The 24,130-nt window shown below is 42.9% G+C and overlaps 1 protein-coding gene across 3 annotated transcripts in view; it reads left to right on the top strand.

Moving 5' to 3' along the window:
- dlg2 (discs, large homolog 2 (Drosophila)) overlaps nt 1-24,130 on the top strand; it is a 1,345,388-nt gene that overhangs the window by 754,119 nt on the left and 567,139 nt on the right. For all 3 annotated transcript variants that reach the window (XM_068033932.1, XM_068033931.1, XM_068033933.1), the window contains one exon: nt 4,743-4,887. In XM_068033932.1, the coding sequence (XP_067890033.1) occupies nt 4,743-4,887 (145 nt within the window). The remainder of the gene's footprint in view (nt 1-4,742; nt 4,888-24,130) is intronic.

Below are 24,130 nucleotides of genomic sequence, written 5' to 3'. Positions count from 1 at the left end.
GTTTTTCATTCATATAAAGCTAATAATGACTTCATTGGGTGACAAAAAATAAAAATCTGTAACCAGATCAGGCAGCATTTGTGGAGAAAGAAAAAAATGTTCTGGATTTTGCGCAGCTGGCGGAGGTTCCTATGTTGGGCCCAAAAGGTGAGAGGAGCCCCACCTTGGCCCTTTGGCGGACTCTCCGGGCTGTATTTAATGGCGCTCGGTTAATTAACTGCCTGGTGCAGGTGTCCCCATCCCTTTAAGGCCGACAGACCCGGCCAATCAGAGGGCCGGCAGCTCACAGTCCCAGCAGCGCCACTGGGTATGGTGGCCATTGCTGGTACTGCAGCAGCCACTTGAAAGAGAAGCAGCCATGGAGCCTGGACTACAGGTAAGTGGGGACAGGCTCACCAGAGCCACTCATGCAGACCCCAGTGAGGAGGGGTGGTAAGTTGCTGAGGGCAGAAGGATGGCTGATGGTACCAGGGTAGTCTTTGCCACCGGGGTCCTCTGTGGGCCACAGATTGCCCACGGGGGAGGGCCCCCCTACAAGCCCACATGGAGGCCTCCTTGAGTTACTGGGCAGTCTTCCCACGTGGCAGAGGCACCGTCGCCGCTGGTAAAATGCCAGTGGTGGCAGCAAGAGACCCATAAGTGGCCATTAATTGGCTGCATAAGGGCCTCAATTAGCCTCTGGGCAGGAAAGCCTTCCTCGGCCTTCCATGCCCTGGACTAAATTTGAAGGCGTCAGGAAGGCAATGGACACTGCACTCCCTGTCTTCTCGCGCAATTTTATTGCCCCCCCCCCCAACCTCGTTTCCGTTTCTAGGGGGCCCATAAAAGTCAGCCTGTTAACACTTCAGGTGTAATCCTTTGGCAGAACTAGAAGATACTACTGATGAACAGCTTCTAAGAAAGAATCCAGGAAAGGAAAGGGCTGTTGGTGAGGGGGGAGGTGGTGTCAGTGAAGGATGGACCATATACACAAGAAAATAAAAAAGAATGTCCTTTAGGCAGAGAAAGAAGATGGTTAAATGCCAGAATTAATAATAGTGACAACATTTTAAAACAAAAGGAGGTATGATGAGAGAAATTAGAGAAATAGAAGCACACATGTGCACAGAATGGGAGCACCCACATATCACCTCTCTCAGCCTCAGAAGTGCTTTATATGCACCTACAATACCAGCACCTACTGTCAGAGAGAAAATGGGCTAAGGTCTGAAATTATTAAAGACGATATTAAGGTCATTATTCAGTTTAACTATTTCAGACCTTATCCACAGCTTAATATTGGGAGCAAAAATTGGTTAACCTTTAATGTTTTGTTATTATTTCAGCTTTCCAATGGCTGTATGACAGGAAAAAAATAGAGGCTGTATTCAAACGCTGTTGTTGAGAGCTGATGGACCGACAGTCCCCACCGCTTATAGTGGATGCATTCAAACAAATGCGATTTGTCCGCTATACACGGTGGCTGGTATATCAGGGTAGTGCCATAATATAGGTATAAAGATCCAGTTTCTTTGATATTGTGCTAAAGTTTAATTGGACAAGACTAATTAAAGAAATATATCATCTGTAGGTTAGCGTGAGTGGTAGAGATTCCAGAACAAAGAAACTATTGAACAAACTAGGAAACCAGTAAAATTGCATTTCTATAATTCACTCCACCTAATTTAATTTGATATAATCTAAGTTTAATTGCAATAAAGTTCCATAATGATCAGTGTGCAAGAAGAAGATAATGATTCATTAAATTGTCAGAGACAATACAACAGTTTCGGCCCAAAATAAATGAAGCACTTAAGACACTTTAACCAGCAAGTCTGAAACTGATGATACAAATAAATAATAGTTACCGCTTTTTGAATGATATAAGCGACTGCCTGTTTTAAATGTGGATGTTTCAAGTCTTGGAGGCATTATTGCTCCTTGAGGTGTGTGTGAAAATCAAAAATAGTTATATTTATAAGCTACAAAAACAAATTACTGCAGATGCTGGAAACCTGAAAGAAAAATAGAAAATTCTGGAAATACTCAGCAGGTCAGGCAGCATCTGCGGAGAGCAAAACAGAGTTAATGGGCTGAATTTAATGGGCCCTCTAGGGAAGGGAGTGGAGGCAGGGGGACCCAGAAAATTATGTGGGAAGGTAGGGGGTGGAGTGCCATCACCTTCCCAATGCCTTTGAATTTAGCCTGGGGCGGGGAAGGCTGAGAATGGCCTTTCTGCCTCAGGCCAATTGCGGCCCTTAATTGTCCAATTAATGGCCATTTAAGGGCCTCTTCCTGCCTCCACCTCAATTTAATGGCAGAGGGGCCTGCCACCGCAGGGAGGCGCACCAGGTAAAACCTGCCGGCCTCCTAGTGAGGCTGGGTGGCGGGTCCCGCCTTTGTGGACAATCCAGGGCCCCTGGAGCTGCCCCCCTGTCTCTCTCAGTGGTGATGACCGGCCTCCCCGGGAAGACCCACTCCCACCCTCACTGACAACCCCCCACACAACCCCATTCCTGGGGACTGCCTGAATGGCCCCCACAACCCCGACCCCAACTTACCTCCCCTGGATCTTCTCCAGTCTTCTCCTCTGCAGGACCTCCCAAAGTACCAGCAGTGGCCACTGCTCCCAGTGACACTGCTGGTGTTGCAGAGCTGCCAGCCCTTCAATTGGCCGGCAGCTTTTGGAGGTGGGAGCTCGTCCCTTGAAGGGAAGGCGTCTCCTATGGCGGGCAGTTAATTGCCTGCCTGCCTGCCATTAAATAGCTATGGGAGCCCGATGGAGGGATGAGGCAGGGTCTCCCCACTGCCTTCTGGCCCACTGCCGGGACCTCTATTGCTGGAATAAAATCCAGCCCAACGTTTCAGGTCTGTGACCCTTCATCAGAACTGTGAAAAGTTAGAAATAATTCACTCCACCTAATTTAATTTGATATAATCTAAGTTTAATTGCAATAAAGTTCCATAATGATCAGTGAGCAAGTGAAAGCGGGGGAGGGGTGGGAGGGAAGAAGAACAAAAGGGAAGGTCTGTGATAGGGTGGAGGGTAGGATAGATTAAATGACAAAAGGTTTCATGGTAGACAAAGAGAGTGGTAATGGAACAAGTAAAGAAACAAAAGATATATCTGGATAAGGTGTGAATGGGAGGATAGCAGCTGTTTGAATGCACAGGCCCTCTAAGAGCCATGATAGGGTTCCCCTTGTCTTCACCTTCCATCCCACCAGCCTCCATATTCAACGGATCATCCTCTGCCATTTCTGCCACCTTCAGCGTGTTACCACCACCAAATGCATCTTCCCTTCCCCTCCCCTTTTAGCATTCCGAAGGGACCGGTCCCTCCAAGGCACCCTGGTCTACTCCTCAGTCACCCCCAACACTTTTCCCTCTTCCTATAGCACCTTTCCATGCAAACGCAGGAGAGGCAACACCTGCCCTTTTGCCTCCTCCCTTATCATAATCCAAGGCCCCAAACACTCCTTCCAAGTGAATCAGTGATTTACTTGTGCTACTTTCAATTTAGTATATTGTATTTGTTGCTCAGGATGTGGTCTTCTCTCCATTGGGGAGACCAAACGCAGACCAGGTGACTGCTTTGCGGAACACCTCCGTTCAATCCACAAGCTTGGCCCCGAGCTTCCTTCCTGTTGCTTGTAATTTTAATTCTCTACCTTGCTCCCACTCTGACCTTTCTGTCCTTGACCTGCTACAGTGTTACAATGAAGCTCAACACAAGCTTGAGGAACAGAACCTCTTCTTTTGACTGGGCACTTTCCTACTTTCTGGACTCAACATTGAGTTCAATAATTTTTAGATCATAACCCCTGTCCCCAATTTTTTTTCTTTTTTTTGTGTTTTTTTGGCTGGTTCATTTTATCCCCCCTCTTCTTTCTTTCTTAATTCCTTTACTTTGTGTTCAGATAGCTGCTATCCTGCCATTCACACCTCATCCAGACACATCTTTTATTTTATTTGTACCATTACCTCTCCCTTTGGCTTTGTACCACGAAACCTTTTGTCATTTAATCTCTCCTGCCCTCCACCATATCACAGACCCTCCCTTTTGTTCTTCTTCCCCCCCTCCCTCTTTCACTTGCTCAAAACTTGTTACATTTCTAACTTTTGTCAGTTCTGATGAAGGGTCACAGACCTGAAACATTAACTCTGTTTTTCTCTCTACAGATGTTGCCTGACCTGCTGAGTACTTCCAGTATTTTCTAACTTTATAAACTACTTGGAAATAGACAGAAGGAAGCAAATGGAAATTAATATGGAATGCAAATCTGGCTTTTTTTTATGATTATGAATTAGTGTTATGAAAAGATGATATACGCTTGGGCATGGGGAGCACAATCTCAGAATTTGCTGTTCACACAAAATTAGTGTGTTTGTAAAACAGCAAGGACTGTAAAGGACTTCAGGAACACAGACTGGTTAGTGACATCAGCAAATACAACTAAATGTAAAGAAAGTTGAGATGATGCATTTTGAAAGGAAAAATACAAAATGTTGTAGTACTTTGGCTATTTGGTTCAATATTTTATTAACTTTGTTGATTGTTGCATTGCATTGGTTGTACATGTTTCGCATCGAGTCTCGTAGGACTCCCTGTAAAATATAACATTTGAGTATTTTTCATTTTCAATTTATTTTTAACTATAACATACAATGCAGAAATGTGTTAACTGTCTGCCAAGAGTTCTTCTTTAAGAATTTTAAAAGCAAACAAGATTGTTTTTGTTTTTTGTGTGTTTTTTTTTTAGCTTATTCCCGTCCAGTAGACAATCACATCCTCCCCTTATCTGGGAATTATGATACTCTGGATTACAAGACCTCACTGCCACAGATCTCATCAGGAAGATATTCTCCTCTTCCAAGACACATGCTTGGAGAAGATGACATCAATAGGTAACTTCTCAATGGGCACTGTTTTGTGTGTATTCTCTATTTGGTTCTAATCTATATATGTTTGTAAAAAAAATAATCAAAGCAAATGCCAAAATCTGTGTAGGAAAACACAAAATCTATGCACAAAGTGCAGCCATTTTGAGGCTATTTCCTTCTACACATTTTTCATGGTTTTGTTGAGACTGATGTTGCATTATATTTTAGTTCCACTTGATGTGCTTACCAAATATGCTGTGAGATGAAAACTTAGGTTAACTGCTCATGCTCAGTAATACATCTTCCCTGTTTTGAGAACTTCACTGTTTGTATGAGTAGTTTTCTTTAATATGTTTATCAGTTTATGAATTGCTAGGGCATGTATATGGGGGTGGACTTTTATTTGGAGGTAATTAGAATCTGCACCTTAACCATCTCCATATTGCCATCAGAATTATATATAGAATACTTTCCTGAGTGGTGTGAAAGCTACAGTCAGGTGTTTTTTTAATACTTTCATAATGGCAGTAGTAATTTAGCAACACTTCTATAAAGTAAATGTTTTTGAAAGAATATTACCCATTGCATTTTAAAAAGTCTTATGCAGGTTATAATCTCTGTTATAATTTATTATTTAAAACATGATCTGAAACAATGATCCAACAGCTCATTGGTGACACAGCTCTTCGACTGGTGTGCTGAGTTTGAATCCCAGGCTCACTGATGGTTTGAATGATGCTATCGCCAGTGGCTAATATCCATCAATTTTCAGTGGGGTGTTTTGTGATATCAGAGTACTGCATATAGAGACAAAAAATAATCCTAACAAATTGAGAGAGGTTATGGAACACCCCAAGGCCATGACTGGCACATGTAGGAGGTAGGAAAAAACTATGGTAAGTAAACACAACAATAGTGTAACAATAGTGAATATCCTATTGACCAATATAACCTTTACGTAAAAATGGCTGTTTCTATAATGTTCAGACACCAACTGAAAGGAATTCTCATGAACAATTAGATACATGATATGGCTGTGATTATTATGTTACTGGCTAGATCATAATGGGCAGAAGTTACTGTCAATACAATGCTGATGCTAATGGTGCTCACCATTCTTTACATGTAAATTGCACAGCAACTTCAGTTGAGCACAGATTCACGGTTCAACATGAAAATCCAGAAATTGCTGTCTTCGATGCACCGCTACTCCGCAATCTGCATGAAAATTACATCTTGTTGCCTGGCTCCCCATTCAAATGCATTGAATGATGTACAGATCCTGTACTTGCATGGTAGATACAGACTAATCTCATCAATGAAAGTTAGGGCTTGTCCATTTCAGTCTAAGTACCCATTTTAATGGTATGATAAATCTTAATTACTGCCAAACAACTTTTCTGGCACTGAAAATTTACAAATGAAGAGTTTCATTCCTTCAGATTCCAATTATAATTGGAGATTTAAAACAAAAAAATAAAATTGTTTTATTATTTCTTTCTGTTTCTTTTTACTCTCTCTCCATCCAATCTTTTTTCTTTTCTTTATTTTGCTTTTTGTACCTGATTTGAAGGATATTGCATTCATTATTCTAACTTACAGTTCCTGATTCAGACTCTGCACTGTTGCATCAATCTGATTGGTTAATAAGACACACAGTTGCTTGCCCTGTTCACACTCCTACATGGTCTGTAGAGCGCACTGCACTGTTTTGATCTCTAACAGCAACAGCCAGTGCAAAACATCATAGGAATTAGATGGGCAAGGATGGCATTCGTTCATCAACTACATTAAATACTGGCCTATTATTGAGGATAAGAGTGCTAATTGTATAAATTGTAAGCTTGGTTTCCACGATCAAAATTTGAAAATATTTTCCATCTTTCTCTTCTAAATGTTGTAACAAAAATGTGAATTGTCTGAGTAATTTCTACAATGAGTAAGAAGGGAATGTCTGATGCCAAATGATGGAGTGATACTGCTACTTAACCAAAAGAGGCCATGCTAAATAACACTTTTATTCTTTGGTTGGAATCGTTGGGAGCCAGGAGGAGCAGGAAGATATCCTCAGGCTTTTCCCACCTGATACTCCCTCTCTTTCCTTCTCCATGCTGACATTTGTTTGGAAATCTCCCACCCTCTAGCACTTACTTTAAGGCCTGTCCCAATAGGTCTTCAGTGGTAGCCTCAATCCCTGCTCCCACCTGCTCCTGCCTGTTTTCTGACCTTGACATCATTCCTGCCTGCTTTGAGCAGGGTACAGATTTCAAATATTCAAATGTGGCCCTTTAGCTAAAGTCAGCTGGGCCTCCACTTTCCTTGACTTGCTGGGTTTGTCACCCATCTAGAGGTTTGCACACGTCTCATCTGCCTTCCGTTTAAAGGCAGGACCTAAGAGTCTTCCTTCATGCTGTGACAGGGAGGGGGGAGAGTCACCTTCATCTGGCATTGCACTACAGTGGTGAGCTATGATCAAGAACTCTTCCATATGAAGAGTAGGGCATCATTATGTCATTTCTTGTTTTTGACCATTCACCTAAAGTGCCTGCTGAGTTTTAGCTGCATTTTCTGTTTTCGTTCAAATAGGGGACAGTCGATAGTGTATTCTGTAGATCTTGGGCGGAATTTTCATCCCGAGGTTGAGGTGGGTTTGGAGGTGGGCGTGCCTGCAATTTCTTGCTATCGGCCAGTGTGACAGTCTGCTGGGAAGCAGCTTCTTGTTGGGGGGGGGTGGGGTGCGCAGTGACAGCTACCCACCCACCAGCAGCAGGTACCCAAGTAGGCCAATTAAGTGTCAATTGAGGACACTTCAAACTTAGACTTTCCAGATAGATGATAAGCCCCCCATTATCACTAGAGCCCATAGATGGAATGGTAGTGGCCTACCAGCAGCAGGTCCGGGGGTCCAGAGGCATGGATCTGCTGGACTGCAAGGGCCACAGCCGTGGCCACAGGCCATCTTGTGCAGGGTCAGATAGCCTGGAAGCTGTGGCCACAGTATATTTTGTATCATTTACAACTCTACAGAGGGTGACTCCATCTTGAGGCATCCTCGCAGTCCTCCACCTACAGCGGCAGCACCCACCTCTCCCATAGGGGCTGTCAGCTGCCCAGAGCCTCAGGCCCTCCCATTGGCCCTCACAGCTGCAGAGCTGTGACAGCTGGACGTGGCTCCCAGAGGTGGCTTCTTAATTGGACGCCCCTCAAAAATCTCCTCCAGGATCTCGCCACGGTCACCACCTGATTCCTGACCTGGAGGTCAGCCCGCTTTGGCATCAGGACCCTGGGACTAAAATTGAGCCCCTTGTCTTACATGACCTTGGATTGGAACCAATGGCTGCTACTGTCGGCTCTAACATCTAAATATGGGTTTCTGATTTGGCTGCTCTTGAGCAAAAAGCCACTTCTAGAGGCAATTTCATTCTCAATGGAGAATTGAAGCAATAAAAGGCAAGCCTCAAGCCCTTGATGTCCCCTTGCCTTTCTTGGGAATCAGTTGAGCTACATGAAAAATGTTAAGTTACAGCCTAAATATTTAACCCTGATTCTGCATTTTAACTATTGCAGTGGAATGTCAGGCTATTCCAAAGAGACAGGATGGTTTAATTTTACTGTGAAAGCTGATAACTTGCTTGATTCCAGCTGGGGCTCTTGTTTGTCCATTTGAGTGGCATCTGCAGTTGTTTGTGTGCATTCTGGCACTAGGAGAGCCAAGACAAACAGCTGTGACCTTTGAATACCTTCACTTAAATGCAGCTTTCATATTTTGGAAAGCTTGCTTCTTATTTTGCGATATGCAACCACTATTTTGTCTACTTTAGCTGACTGTGATTATTAATGTTTTAGTTAAATGATAGTTTTTAGATTATGGCTAAATGTGTATTGCGACTGTGTTTTTATTATTTAATTATAAGTGATCTTTCCTTTCATTTTTAAGTAACATTATAAAAAAAGTCAGATCTCCTTCACTAATGTAACCTTTTGACTATATGCAATGGAAATTTGAATGCAAATTCTTCTTGTTGAGTAAGCTATCACAGCTGCAAGAAAATGTAGGAACCATGATGGGTCTGTTTAGGATACACCATTGAGTGAGTGGACAGATTTTTGTTACTGTGTTTATTTGCAAGAAATCTCAGCTGTTGTCAGGGAGATGCTGAGAGAAGCCTTGTGGTTTCTTATCAGAAGAAATGGGTTTTCAGAGAGGCAGTTAACTCAGGCCAGCCATCTATTAACTGGCTGGTTAAGGAGTAACTCCAGCAAATACTGTTTGCCATGCATAATGCAGGCTGTAGAGATTTCCAAAGAGGAGAATAAAATGAATTTGCAATGTGAGTGATGAGGCATTGTTTTGCTCAATTTTCCTGAAGAATTGTTTGATGCAGTGCATCATTGTGTTCATATATAAAAACAGCTTCATCTCAGAATATGGGGAAATGTTACCGGTTATTAAAAGCCAATAGATTTAGTATTCAATGTGTTCAGATAGCAAGTTTCTAATTATTTCCCCACACCCCTTCTCCCTGCCAACAGTTGTTGGGAAAAGTGATATTACATTATTAAATGTCAAAACACCCATGTGAAGAACAGTTTACTTGTGTTCGAATGGGAATTACTTTGTCTACAGTGTCCTGTTTCTAAAACTTTCTTCATGAAGGTGAAACAGCCCATTGAATTTTTCTGTGCTGTCAAATTATGGAGTTTTGCAGTGATATGCCGACTCTAGTATCAATATGAGCAAATTTTTCCATGGTTGAAATAACTGCGGTGGTGAAATATTTTTATATGACAGATGCTTTTAGCAATGTCTACGTTTCTGCATCCCAATCAATAAAAAGCCATTATACCCATCTGTGCTCACTTCCATCCTTCACCTGATTTCATATCCCTGTACCACACATCCTTTCTTCCCACCTTTCAGGAGAGGCACATAAACAGGGATTTGTAGCCAATTCAGGAGTTCATTGTTAAGAATTCCACCATGACGCTACTTGAGGGATTGGGCAAGCACTAGATGCATCTATTATATTCTACAATAATTTAAACAATGGGGAAGAACAAAACTGACAGAAAAAAAATGATGGACAGCCAATACTGAAGTCATTGCAAGAGCACTGGGATTAATATCCCATAATCTTTGTAAGGAGCAGCAATTAAAGGGCGCCAAGCTACCTTTCTCAGCTTAATTACTCATTACCATCCTTTTCTTGTTACAACCAAGGTGGGAGGAGTGCACTGTTTATTCTAGTCCCACTTCTCCACAGGTCACAACATTTTTTTAAATTTTCCCACTTACCAATACTATCAATCATGTACTCTATTTTTCCCAGAATAGAACACACTAACCAGGTTTCTTTAATGAATAACAACATTATCAGTTTATTACGAAACAAGTCTTAACCAGTAATGAAGTAAACCATAAACACATAGATTGAAATTTTTAAAGTCCCTTTTATTACCTTAGTCCCTCACACTCACACACACACGCGTGCGCATTCACTGGTTAACCGGAAAAATAAAAGGGATTTTTTAAAATTCAGAGCTCTGTTACAGACAAAAAAAACTTGGGCTGAATACTTGCTCATTCCTGAAGAAAACAGCAGACGAGATAAATTGTGTTCCAAAATTGGCATACAGTCTAACTTCCGAGTACACATAGACGGGTCACTGAGATCTGATAGAACAGTTCTTTCCAGGTGGCTTTGAGAAGTAATTTAGCAGGCTTTTTCAAAGACAGGAGATGAGATGAATTGACACAGCGGACTTCTCAGGGTCTTTTAGAGAGTTTCTGGAAAGCAAGCTGGTTTCTAGTCTTCTCTCCTTCCATGACACTTCTTCAGCAGCAGGAGCTAACTTTATCTCATTCCAGAAGGTTAAACACACACTGACACGACAACCAAAAACTTGTGAGTTTTCTGCCCTCTCAGGTGCGTGCTGCTGCTCCTGGGCTTATCCTATCGAGGGGCGCCTGTCACTTCTCTGCCCACATCATCCCCTGTTAACAGGGTTTCTATTCTATTTTTCGCCTGAGTCAGGTGACAACCAATAAACATTGTTGTCAAATCATTTCTTTCAGTGTCCCCTTGATGACTATCTTGAAAAAAAAACTGGTCCAACATTTCTTCAGTTTGACTATGAATTCTTCAAAAAATATTTTAACAAAAAACTAACAGAAGCACTTTCAGAACAATCTAGGAATCTGTAGGTGCTTAAATTATGCTCATTTAAACCATCTTGCATTTACCAGTTCAAATTATATTAAACTTTATGACTGGACATGGCAGCATAATGGAATGGATGTGGAAAGGATGTTTCCTCTTGTGGGAGAATCTAGAATTAGTGGTCACTGTTTAAAAATAAGGGGTGCCCATTTAAGTCAGTGATGAGAAATCTTTTTTCTCAGAGGGTTATGAGTCTTTGGAACTCTTTTCCTGAAAAGGCAGTAGAAGCAGAGTCTTTGAATATTTTTAAGGCTGAGGTAGATAGATTCTTGATAAGAAAGGGGGTGAAAGGTTAACGGGGCTAGGCGGGAATGTGGAGTTGAGGTTACAATCCAATCAGCCATGAACTTGTTGAATGGTGGAGCAGGCTCAAGGGGCCGAGTGGCCTACTCCTGCTCCTAATTTGTATGTATGTATTTATGTTTGTGTAATGGCTATGTTACTGCACTAGTACTCCAGAGGCCTGGATCTGGAGACATGAGTGCAAATCCCTCCATGGCAGCTTGGGAATTTAAATTTGGTTAATTATGTAAATCTGGAGTAACAACCCATCTGGTTCACTAATGTCCTTTAGGGAAGGAAATCTGCCGTCCTTCCCCAGTCTGGCCTATTATATAACTCTAGACCCACAGTAATGTGGTTGACACTTAACTGCTCTCTGAATGCCGTAGCGAGTTGTAACTAAACTGCTATGAAACATTCTAATAAGAATAAAACTGGATGGACCACCAGTATTGACCTGGGCACTGGAAATGACAAATGCATAACCAGTCCAGTTGACTCTGCAAAGTCCTCCCGACTAACATCTGGCAACTTGTGCAAAAATTTGGATAGCTATGCCATAGACTAGTCAAGTAACAGCCTGACCCGCAGAGTCTCAGACTCCTCCATCACCATCCCTGGATATGTCTTGTCCAATGGCAGACAGACTGAACAGACGTGATGCCACAGTGGTATACAGTCAGGAGGGAGTAGCCCTGCAGAGTCCTCAATATTGACTACAGACCCCTTGAAGTCTCATGACATTAGGTCAAATATAGGCAAGGAAACCTCCTGCTGATTACCAACTAGTGCCCTCCCTCAGCTAATGAGTCAATGCTCATCTGTGTTGAACACCACATGGAAGAAGCACTGAAGGTAGCAAGGCTATAGAATGTTCTCTGGTTGGGAGACTTCAATGTCCATCACCAAGAGTGGCTCGGTAACACCACTACTGACTGAGCTGACCAAGTCTTGAAGGACGCAGCTGCCAGATGGGGTCTGTAGCAGGTGGTGAGAGAACCAATGCAAAGGAAAAACTTACTTGACATCATCCTCACCAGTGTACCTGCCTGTGATGTCCTTGCGACTGGAGTGAGGTTTAGCCAAGTTTGATATAAGAGGCAAAGGCAGAGAGACAAAGACTGCAGCAGCTGAATATAAAGGCTTCTCCTTTTACTCTGTCTTAGTTTCACTTTCTCTTTGCTAGCATGTGTGTTCTATAGCAGTCTCTAGAGTAAACAATGCACAATATGATTACAGTTTCAAAATACTACATCCCACCCCTTCTGAGTAAATGAGAGACATAGCATGCTTCAATGGATTGTTTCTAAAACTGTAAATGATAAATTCAAACATAAATAGTTCACTTCGTAACATAGTCACTTAAGTATGGTGGACATTTTCTCTCATGAGTAGGATATCGTCTGACGTCAGATGTGGACTCATTTGACTTGTTCTTCATCTGAGGTGTCGATGTTGGAATCGGATTCAATGCTTGAAAGTGGTGTTTTTAGCGCTTTGAAGAATGACGTATTTCTTGTGATGATTTGTGAACTGCGTTTAGCAGTGATCATTGATTCTTTTGTGTTGGTCACAACAAATGGTGGATGTCATAAGGATTTGTTTGCTTTCCAATATGACCATCACATTTCATGAGTACTTTATCTCCTGACTTAAGCAACGTAGCTCTAAGTTTCATGTTTCGGTCCACATCTACTTTCATTGGAACTTTCTGATCTTGATCGCGTTCACGTACATGTTGATCATTAGCTCCATCGGGTAGCTCAGGTAGGCATGTGCGCATAGGATATGCAAAGGTGAGTGTAGCTGGAGGTTTTCCCGTAGTCGAGTGAGGTGTCGCTCTAATTACGAAGAAAGTGATATAGCTCTTGCTTCCATGACTTGTTCTCAGCTGTAGCTGTACATATCGTTTTTTTCAAGGTTTGCATAAATCTCTTGACTTCTCCATTAGCTCTTGGCCAATGGGATCTGATTTTCCTATGAGTGAACCCTAGGTAATTTGTGAATTTGCTGAACTCATCCCTGTTGAATGGGGCTCCATTTCACTTCTTACTGTTTGAGGGATTCCAAACAAAGCAAAGATCTGGTCAAGCTTTGGGTTGACTACTTTTGTTGAAGTTGACATATCTAATTCCATGATTGGGAATCTGCTGTAGTCGTCAGTAACAACAAGTAGGTGTTCACCTGTGGGCAAATCTACGAAATCAACGCTGACTTTAATCCATGGTCCTGGAGGTAGTTCAGACATCTGAAGAGGATCACAAAGATTTGGCATTGTGGTTGCTTGACATGGCAAACACTGATTGATTTAGTGCTCTACCAACTGATCAATACAGTGAAGCGATCAGCATTCAGTTTGAGAATGTTTGTGGTATGCGAAGGAATCGCGTATGTTACTGCAATCACGTACAGGTCTGCTGCTGTGTAGAAACTGAGAAACGTGTCACATTCTGCCGATACGACATAGAATACAACTTTTGTTGTAGTGTCTTTGAATGAGATTGGTGTTTCAAAAGTCCCTAGGATTTTCAACGGTTTGTCACTGTTGTAAGGAAAGATTTTCATATTCCCTGGTTTGCAGAGAATGGGGCAATCCTGAAGTTGGTTGAATGTTTTGTCTCCCATGCTATTGACAGATGCTCCTGTGTCTATGAGAGCTTCGATGTCTGAGCAGTCAATGGTTACAGTCACATGTGGCTGTTTGCTGTGTCTGAGACAGAGCACAAAAGTATGTTTAGGGTCGTCTGCCTCTACTTTAGCTACATCCTCTCACCTTTTTGCTGTGGTATGCATACATGGCATCATTCTGTTGGTATTGATCTTGGTAGTTGATTTTGCTGATGAGCGACATGCACAAGCAAAGTGGTTGTGTTTTCCACAGGTTTTACATTGTTTACCAGTAGCAGGACACTCTGTCCAGTGTGGGTGAACACCACCACAGTGGAAACATTCTTTGGATAAGTCTGTTTGTGTTTGTTGCTTTGTAGGTGGTTTCCTGGCACATGAACGATGAATAATGTTCACAGGAGTGAACGTTGGAGTGTGGTAGTTACTGTTAGCCCCAACTTCAGTAGCTCTGGATTCTGACAGCGATAGTGATCTTGCTAACTCCAGCAGCTCTGACAGTTTTTTGTCTTTCTCAAGTGCTTTTCAGCGTAGTAGATTGGAGAGACAGCCTTCAACTATTTGTGTTTTGATTTCCCATTGATATTGTTCAACATCTCCGCAGTTATATCTGGTTGCTAGTTGCTTCAAATGCATTGGTCAATTGTCTTGTTTGCTTCTTGCTTAGTGCATCGGAAGACAATAGTTTCATTTTTTCTTCGGTGTGAAGTAGGTTGTCAGCCCAATTTTTGCTGAGTTGTAGTCATTTTGCTCAGGCTTAAGTGTCTCAAAGATAGCTTCTAAGTCTTCACCTCCAGAGCGTAGAATAAGGCCTTTTTCCTTGTGTCGTCTGTAATTGCAAAACCTGCCATCGCGCCTTTGAAATGTTGCAGCCACTTTTGCCAACCAGGGGATATGGATGATGGCTCTGAATGCATAACTAAAGGTGGTAGATTGGGCACAGACAATGTCATAGTGATCAGCAATGCAACGATAAAGGATCCGGGATCACACTTCTTTCAGAGGAAACATCTCTACAGTGATCTGAGATTACATCTTTTTTTTGATTGGATGGTTATTTTGGAGAGATCAATGTGTGTGTATACAGTGTACGTGTTTCCTGTGTGTATACAATGTACATGATTCCTGTGTGTCTACACTGTACCTGCTTCCTGTGTGTCACTCTAACACAGTCTCCAAGTTAACATGCTGTCTATGAAAAGTAAACAAAATCTTCCAAAATTTTCATACCTGAAAGCAATGTTTCCAATTTATTTTCACCCTTTTTCTGTTTACCACGTCGCCATTGTGATGTCCTCGGGACTGGAGTGAGGTTTAGCCGAAATTGGTATAAGGTATGAGGCAAAGACAGAGACTGAGACTGCAGCAACTGAACATAAAGGCTGCTCCTTTTATTCTGTCTTAGTTTCACTTCCTCTTTGCTAGCATGTGTGTTTTGCAACAGCCTCGAGAGTACGCAATGCACAATGCAATTGCAATTTCAAAACACTACAACACTACACTGTTGCAGATGCATCTGTCCATGATAGTATTGGTAGGAGGAATCACTGCACAGTCCTTGTGGAGACGATATCCTACCTTCACACTGAGAGCACCCTCCATCGTGTTGTACGGCACTACCACTGTGCTAAATGAGATAGATTCAGAACAGATCTAGTGGCTCAAAACTAGTCATCTATGAGGCACAGTGGGTCTTCATCAGCAGTAGAATGATATTCTATAGCTTCATGGCCTGGCATATCCCTCACTCTATCATTACCATCAAGCCAAGGGACCAGTCTGATTCAATGATTATGTGTGAGTGCATGCGAGGAATAGTACCAGGCATATCTAAATATGAGATTCCAACCCGGCGAAGCTACAACATAGCACTATATGCTTGCTTAGCAGCAGAAGCAGCATGTTATAGACAGAGCCAAGTAATCCCACAACCAAAGGATCAGATCAAAGATCTGCTGTCCTGCCACATCCAGTAGTGAATGGTGGTGGACAATTAAATAATTATGGAAGGAAGATGCTCCATGAATATTCCCATCCTCGATGAGGGCAGAGTCCAGCATGTAAGTGCAAAAGTCAAGGATGAAGCTTTGGCAACCATGTTCAGTTATAAATGCTGATGGATGATCCATCTTGGCCTCCTCCTGAGGTCTTCCACCATCACAGATGCCAGACTTCACCTAATTAGATTTATTCCACTTGATATCAAGAAATGGCTGAATGCACTGAATACAGCAAAGACTATGGGCCCCAACAGCATCCTGGCTGTGGTGCTGATGAGTTGTACTCTCAAACTAGCTGTGTCCTTAGCCAAGCTGTTGCACTACATCTACAACATTGACATCCGCCCAACAAAGTGGAAAATTGCCGAGGTATGTCTTGACGACAAAAAGGACAAATGTCAGCCATGTCAGCTGTGGTTTAGTTGGAAGCACGCTCACTTCAGAATTACAAGGTTGTGGCTTCAAGTTCCACTCCAGGACTTGAGCACAAGAATCTAGGCTGACACTCCAATGCAGTATTTAGGGAGGGTTGGAGGTGTTGTCTTTTGGATGCAATGTTAAATTGAGGCCCTGTCTGCTCTCTTGGGTGGATGTAAAAGATCCCATGATGCTATTTTGAACAAGAGTAGGGGAGTTATCCTCAATATCCTGGCTAATACTTATCCCTCAATCAACATCACAAAAAACATATTTAGTGGTCATTATCACATTGTTGTTTGTGGGAACTTGCTGTGCACAAATTGAGTTTCCTACATTACAGCATTGACTGCACTTCATTAGTACTTTTTTGGGATGTCCTGCGGCTGTGAAAAGTGCTATATAAATGCAATAAAAAAAAAATCCAATTTGGCCAATTACCGTCCCATCGGCCTACTCTCAATCATCAGTAAAGTGATGGAAGATGTTGTCGACAGTGTATCAAGCAGCATTTAGTCAGCAATAGCCTGCTCACCGATGCTTAGTTTGGCCTCTGCCAATACCACTCGGGTTCAGACCTCATTTCAGCCTTGGTCCAAGCGTGGACAAAAGAGCTGAATTCCAGTAGTGAGGTGAGAGTGACTGCCCTTGACATCAAGGTGGCATTTGACTGAGTGTGGCATCAAGGAGCACTCATAAAATTGAAGTTAGTGGGAATCAGGGGAAAATTCTCCACCGGCTGGAATCATACCCAGCACAAAGGAAGATGATTGTGGTTGTTGGAGGCCAATCATTTCAGCCCCTGGACATTGCTACAGGCCCTACTATCTCCAGTTGCTTCATCAATGACCCTCCCTCCATCATAATGTGAGAAGTGGAAATGTTCGCTGATGTTTGCATGCTATTCAGTTCCATTCACAACTCCTCAAACAATGAAATGTCCATGGTCGGAAGCAGCAACATTCAAACTTGGATTGATAAGTGGCAAGTATCATACGTGCCACAGACGCATCAGGTAATGACTATCTATCTACCTGGTGGAGGCAAAAACCCTCAACTCATTTAAAATGTACCTGGACCTGCACCTGAAGTGCTGTAACCTGCGAGACTGTGGACCAAGTGCTGGAAGGTGGGATTAGATTGGGCGGCTAGTTTTGTCAGCAGGCACAGACATGATGGGCTGAATGGCCTCTTTTTGTGCCATAACTTTTCTATGGTTCAGTGGTTCTATTTTCAACAAGGGAGATTCTAAGCACCTCCCACTGACATTCATCACGGATTATCATCACTGAATCCCCCACTGTTAACATCCTGGGGGTTACCATTGACCAGGAACTGAACTGAACCAACCAAATAAATGCTGTAGCTACAATAGCAGGACAGAGGCTGGGAATTCTGTGGTGAGTAACTCACCTCCTGATTCCCCAAAGCCTGTCCACCGTCTACACAGCACAAGTCAGCAGTGTGATGGAATACTCTCTAGTTGCCTGGATGGGTGCAGCTCCAACAACACTCAAGAAGCTCGACACCATCCAGGACAAAGCAGCGCGCTTGATTGGCACCCCATCTACAAACATTCACTCCCCCCACCACCGACACACAGTGGCAGCAGTGTGTACCATCTACAAAATGCACTGCAGCAACTTGCCAAGGCTTCTTCGACAGCATCTCCCAAACCTACGACCTCTACCACCTAGGAGGATAAGGGCAGCAGGCACATGGGCACATCATCACCTACAAGTTCCCCTCCAAATCACATGCCATCCTGACTTGGATATATATCACTATTCCTTCATTGCTGCTGGGTCAAAATCCTGGAACTCTCTTCCTAGCAGCACTATGGGTGTACCTATGCCACAGGAACTACAACAGTTCAAGAAGGTGGTTCACCACCAATTTCTCAAGGGCGATTAGGGATGGGCAATAAATGCTGGCCTTGCCAGCAATTCCCACATCTCATGAAAGAAAAAAATGTACAACAACCACAAAGAGTTCTGCCTCCTTGATATCCTGCTGGTGTGTGACCATGCTCAGCACATCATGCAGATGAATCCCCGGTATCCTGTTAGCAGTTATAAAGCCTTTATTCTACCCCAGTTTACTGTTCCCTCAATATTTGAGCCACTGCATCGACTGTGTGACGAGGGCTATTCACTGACCACCTGTCTCATGACTCTGGTGCACAACTCAACCACACATGACCAGCTTTTATATAATGAGAGCCATGCTACATGAAACATCATTGAGCAGACCATTGGTGGTGGTCTACTATGCTCTGCACAATGTAGCACTGCAGAGAGGGGAGGCCTTGCATAATGAGGACATAGTTGATCGCCACCTCGTCCGACGAGGAGGATGTGGAGGAGGCTGCTGAGCAGTCTGCAGAGGATAATGAACACTTTGCACCAGAGGCAAGGGGCACAAGGGAGGCTTGGGCCAATCTCATGCATAACCGGTTCCTGCAACCATGATATCTTTTCAGTATCCGTGCAATAAAGACTCACCTTAAAATAGACCGTATATCGCCTCCTTCCTATTGCACACCTAAGCCTAGCGCCCACGTTCACCACAAACATTGACACAGCTGAGGAGCTGACCAAACGCGGCCTGCCCCTATATTGGGAGACGATTGAGAGATCAGGGGTATGAGTGGCATCTGGCAAGGCAGCAATCAATGCATGAACCATTAACAAATAGAATCATAGCATTGTTACAGCACAGAAGGAGACCATTTGGCCTGTTGTGTCTCTGCCTGCTCTCTGCAAGAGCAACTCACTTAGTCCCACTCGTCTGCCTTTTTCCTGTAGCCCTGCAATTTATTTCTCTTCAGATAATTATCCAGTTCTCTTTTGAAGGCCTTGATTGAATCTACCTCCACCACCCTCTGGTGGTCCATTTCCAGATCCTACCCACTCTCTGTGAAAAAAGTTTTTCCTCGTGTCACTGTTGCTTCTTTTGCCATTCATCATAAATCAGTGTCCTCTGGTTCTGCATCCTTTGGCCAATGGCAACGGTTACTCCCTATCTACTCTGTCCAGACCCCTCATGATTTTGAACACCTCTATCAAATCTTCTCTTCTCCAAGGAGAACAGACCCAGCTTCTCCAACCTATCCACGTAACTGAAGTTTCTCATCTCTGGAACCATCCTCATGAATCTTTTCTGCACCTTCTCTAATGCCTTCACATCGTTCCTAAAGTGTGGTGCCCAGAACTGGACATAATATCCATTTGAAGTTGAAGCAGCGTTTTATACAGGTTTATCATAACTTCCTTGTTTTTGTAATCTGTGCCCCTATTTATAAAGCCCAGGAGCCCATATGCTTTATTAACTGCTTTCTCAATCTGCCCTGCAATCTTCATTGATTTGTGCACATATTAAAGGCCTGCTTGGGTTTGCAAATGAGACCTGACCCGAGCCCGACAGAACCCCATCCGACCCCAAGCCCAACCCAGCCCAGGGCCTTCCATTTTTTCCCGCACCCGACCCAACCCGATCTGTTAACCTACCTTCCGTTTTTCACTTTGTTCCTTACCTGCACAAGCTTAAAATAACTGTAACAAAACCACCTTTAAAGTCCAAAAAGTAAATTAACATTAGAGTCACTTACCTGAGGTGGTGGTAGACCGTGTCCAACCTGGACTGACCTGACCCGAGCCCGAATGCCGGACTCAGAAGGGCGAACCGAGCTGACCCGAACCCGACACATGTCGTCGGAACCCGTCAGGTTTGGGTCGGGTAGCAGGCCTTTAGCACATATATCCCCAGTCCCTCTGCTCCTGCACTGTCTTTAGAATTGTATCCTTTAATTTATATTGCCTCTCCTCATTCTTCCTACCAAAATGTATCACTTCACACTTTTCTGCATTACATTTCATCTGCCACTTGTCCGCCCATTCCACCAGCCAGTCTGTGTCCTCTTGAAGTTTATCACTATTCATCCTCACATTTCACAATACTTCCAAGTTTTGTGTCATCCGCAAATTTTGAAATTGTTCCCTGTACTCCCAGGCCTAGGTCATTAATATAGATCGAAAAAAGCAATGGTCCCAACTTCAACCCCTTGGGAACCCCACTATCTACCTTCTACCAGTCTGAAAAACAATCATTCACAACTACTCCCTGTTTCTTGTCGCTCAGCCAAATTTGTATCCACACTGCTGCTGTCCCATTTATTCCATGGGCTTTAATTTTGCTGACAGGCCTGTTATGTGGCACTTTATCAAATGCCTTTTGAAAGTCCATGTACACCACATCAACTGCATTATCCTCATCAACCCTTTCTGTTACCTCATCAAAAAACTCAATCAAGTTAGTTAAACACAATATGCCCTTAACAAATCTGTGCTGGCTGGCTTTCCTTATTTAATCCACTTTTGTTCAATTGACTATGAATTTTGTCCAGAATTATCTTTTCTAAAAGCTTTCCCACCACCAAGGTTAAACTGACTGGCCAGTGGTTGCTGGGCTTGCCCTTACACCCTTTTTTGAACAAGGGTGTAACATGTGCAATTCTCCAGTCCTCTGGTACCAACCCTGTATCTAAGGAGGATTGGAAGATTATGGCCAGTCCCTCTGCAATTACCACCCTTACTTCCCTAAGTATCCTTGGGTGCATCTCATCCGGTCCTGCCGGCTTATCAACTTTACATGCAACCAGCCTATCTAATACCTCCTCCTTATCAATTTTTAGCCCATTCAGTGTCTCAACTACTTCCTCTTTCACCATGACTTGGGCAGCATCTTCATCCTTAGTAAAGCCAGATGCAAAATACTCATTTAGTACCTCAGTCATGCCCTCTGTTGTCCATTACAGAAGTCCCCTTTTAGGTCCCTAATTGGCCCCACTCCTCCTTTTACCACCCTTTTACCATTTAAGTATCTATAGAAGACTTCTAGATTCCCTTTTATTTTGGCTGCGAGTCTCTTTTCATACTCTCTCTTTGCTTCTCTTTGTTTTTTCACTTCCCTTCTGAACTTTCCATGTTCAGCCTGATTCTTAATTGTATTATCCACCTGACATCTGTCACATGCGCCCTTTTCCTGCTTCATCTTACTCTCTATTTCTTTCATTATCCAGGGAGCTCTGGATTTGTTTGCCCCATCTTTCCCCCTCATAGGAATGTACCTGGACTGTACCTGAGCTATCTCCTCTTTAAAAGCAACCCATTGTTCAGTTATGGTTTTGCTTTCCAATCTTTGATACCAATTTACCTGGGCCAGATCCGTTCTCACGTCATTGAAATTGCCCCTCCCCCAATTAATTATATTTGTTCTGGATTACTTGCCCTTTTCCATAGCTAACCTAAAATTTATTATGCTGTTCCCTAAATGTTCCCCTACTGTCATTTGATCCACCTCATTCCCGAGAACCAGATCCAGCAATGCCTCCTTCCTTGTTGGACTGGAAACATACTGATGTAGAAAATTCTCCTGAACACAATCTAGAAACTCTTGCCCCTCTTTGCCTTTTACACTTACAATCCCAGTCTATATTAGGATAATTAAAGTCCCCCATTATAACTACTCTTGATAATTCTTGCATCTCTCTGTAATTTCCTTGCAGATTTATTCCTCAACATCTATCCCACTAGTTGGTGGCCTATAGAATATTCCCAGCAATGCAATGGTATCTCTGTTGTTTCTTAACTCTAACCAATAGATATTGTCCTTAACCCCTCTATGACATCCTCTCTCTCCAGCACCGTAATGCTCTCCTTACTCAATGCAGCTACTCCTCCTTTCCTTCCTTCCCTATCTTTTTTGAACACCTTATGTCCAGGAATATTTAGTATCCAGTCTTGTACTTTTTTGAACCAGGTTTCTGTTATTACCACAACATCATATTTCCACTGGCTGTCTGCAACTACAGATAGGAACATAGGAATTTAGGAAGATAGGAACAGGAGTAGGCCATTCAGCCCCTCGAGCGTGTCCAGCCATTCAATGAGATCATGGCTGATCCGTGGCCTAACTCCATATACCTGCCATATCCCTTAATATCTTTGCTTAACAAAAATCTATCTATCTCAGATTTAAAATTAACAACTGTTCTAGCTTCAACTGCTGTTTGTGGGACGGAGTTCCAAACCTCTATCGCCCTTTGCGTGAAGAAGTGCTTCGTAACATCTCTCCTGAACGGTCTGGTCCTAATTTTTAGACAATGCCCCCTAGTTTTAGACTCTCCAACCAGTGGAAATAGTTTATCTTTATCTAGCCTGTCTTTTCCTGTTAATATCTTGAAGACTTCGATCAGATCACCCTTTAAACTTCTAAATTCTAGCGAAAACAGGTCTAATTTGTGTGATCTCTCCTCGTAACTTAACCCCTGTAGTCCAGGTATCATTCTTGTAAACCTATGTTGCACTCCCTCCAAGGCCAATATATCCTTCCTAAGGTGTGGTGCCCAGAACTGTTCACAGTACTCCAAGTGGGGTCGAATCAGGGTTTTGTACAGCTGCAGCATAACCTCTGTGTCTTTATACTCCAATCCTCTAGATATAAAGGCTAACATTCCATTAGCCTTTTTGATTATTTTCTGCACTTGCTCATGGCATTTTAAAGATCTATGCAGCTGAACCCCCAAGTCTCTTTGGACATCCACTGTACTTAACTTCTTCCCATTTAGAAAGTACCCTGCTCTATCCTTTTTCAGTCCAAAATGGATAATCTCACACTTGCCCGCATTGAAATCCATCTGCCACAGTTTTGCCCACTCACCTAGTCTGTCAATATCTCTGCAATTTTATGCTATCATCTAGACTGTCTACAATGCCGTCTAACTTTGTATCATCAGCAAATTTGGATATATGACTTACTGTGCCATCATCCAAGTTGTTAATGAATAATGTGAATAATTGGGGCCCCAACACAGAGCCCTGCGGGACACCATTAGTCACATCCTGCCAATCGGATTACTTACCCATTATCCCCACTCTCTGTCGCCTACTAGATAATCAACTTCCTAACCATGTCAGTAATTTGCCCTCAACTCCATGGGCTTCTACCTTAGCTAACAGTCTCTTATGTGGGACTTTATCAAATGCCTTCTGGAAGTCCATATAAGTAACATCCATAGACATTCTCCTGTCCACTACCTCTTCAAAAAATTCAATGAGATTTGCCAGGCATGACCTTCCCATCATGAATCCATGCTGGCTGTCCCTGATTAACTGAAATTTTTCCAGGTGTTCAGTCACCCTATCCTTGATTATAGACTCCAGCAACTTGCCCACCACAGATGTCAGGCTAACTGGTCCGTAATTTCCTTGGTTCCCCCTTTCACCCTTCTTAAAAAGTGGAGTGACGTGCAACTTTCCAATCCAGAGGGACCACTCCTGAATCTAGTTAGGGCATCTACAATGTGCTCCCCTACTTCCTTTAACACCCTTGGATGGAAACCATCAGATCCTGGGGATTTCTCACTCTTTAGTTCCATTAATTTCCTTGTTACTGATGTTTTACTTAGGTTAATTGTATTAAGTCCCTGTCCCCTATCGGCTATTAATTTTTTTCGGGACTTCCGGCAAGTTATCCTCCTTTTCAACTGTAAATACTGAGGAAATGTAATTGTTCAACATATCTGCCACTTCCATCAATGACAATATCTGCATTTTCAGCTTTTAGTGGGCCTACATTGCTCCTGACCACCCACTTTCCCTTCATATAACAATAAAATTTCTTCTTATTGATTTTGATGTCCTTTGAAAGTTTTCTTTCATA

This window comes from Heterodontus francisci, chromosome 6, assembly GCF_036365525.1.
Source record: "Heterodontus francisci isolate sHetFra1 chromosome 6, sHetFra1.hap1, whole genome shotgun sequence".
Classification (NCBI taxonomy): Eukaryota; Metazoa; Chordata; class Chondrichthyes; order Heterodontiformes; family Heterodontidae; genus Heterodontus; species Heterodontus francisci.
Note: the sequence above shows the minus strand (reverse complement) of the source record. Positions and strands in the feature narration are given on the sequence as shown.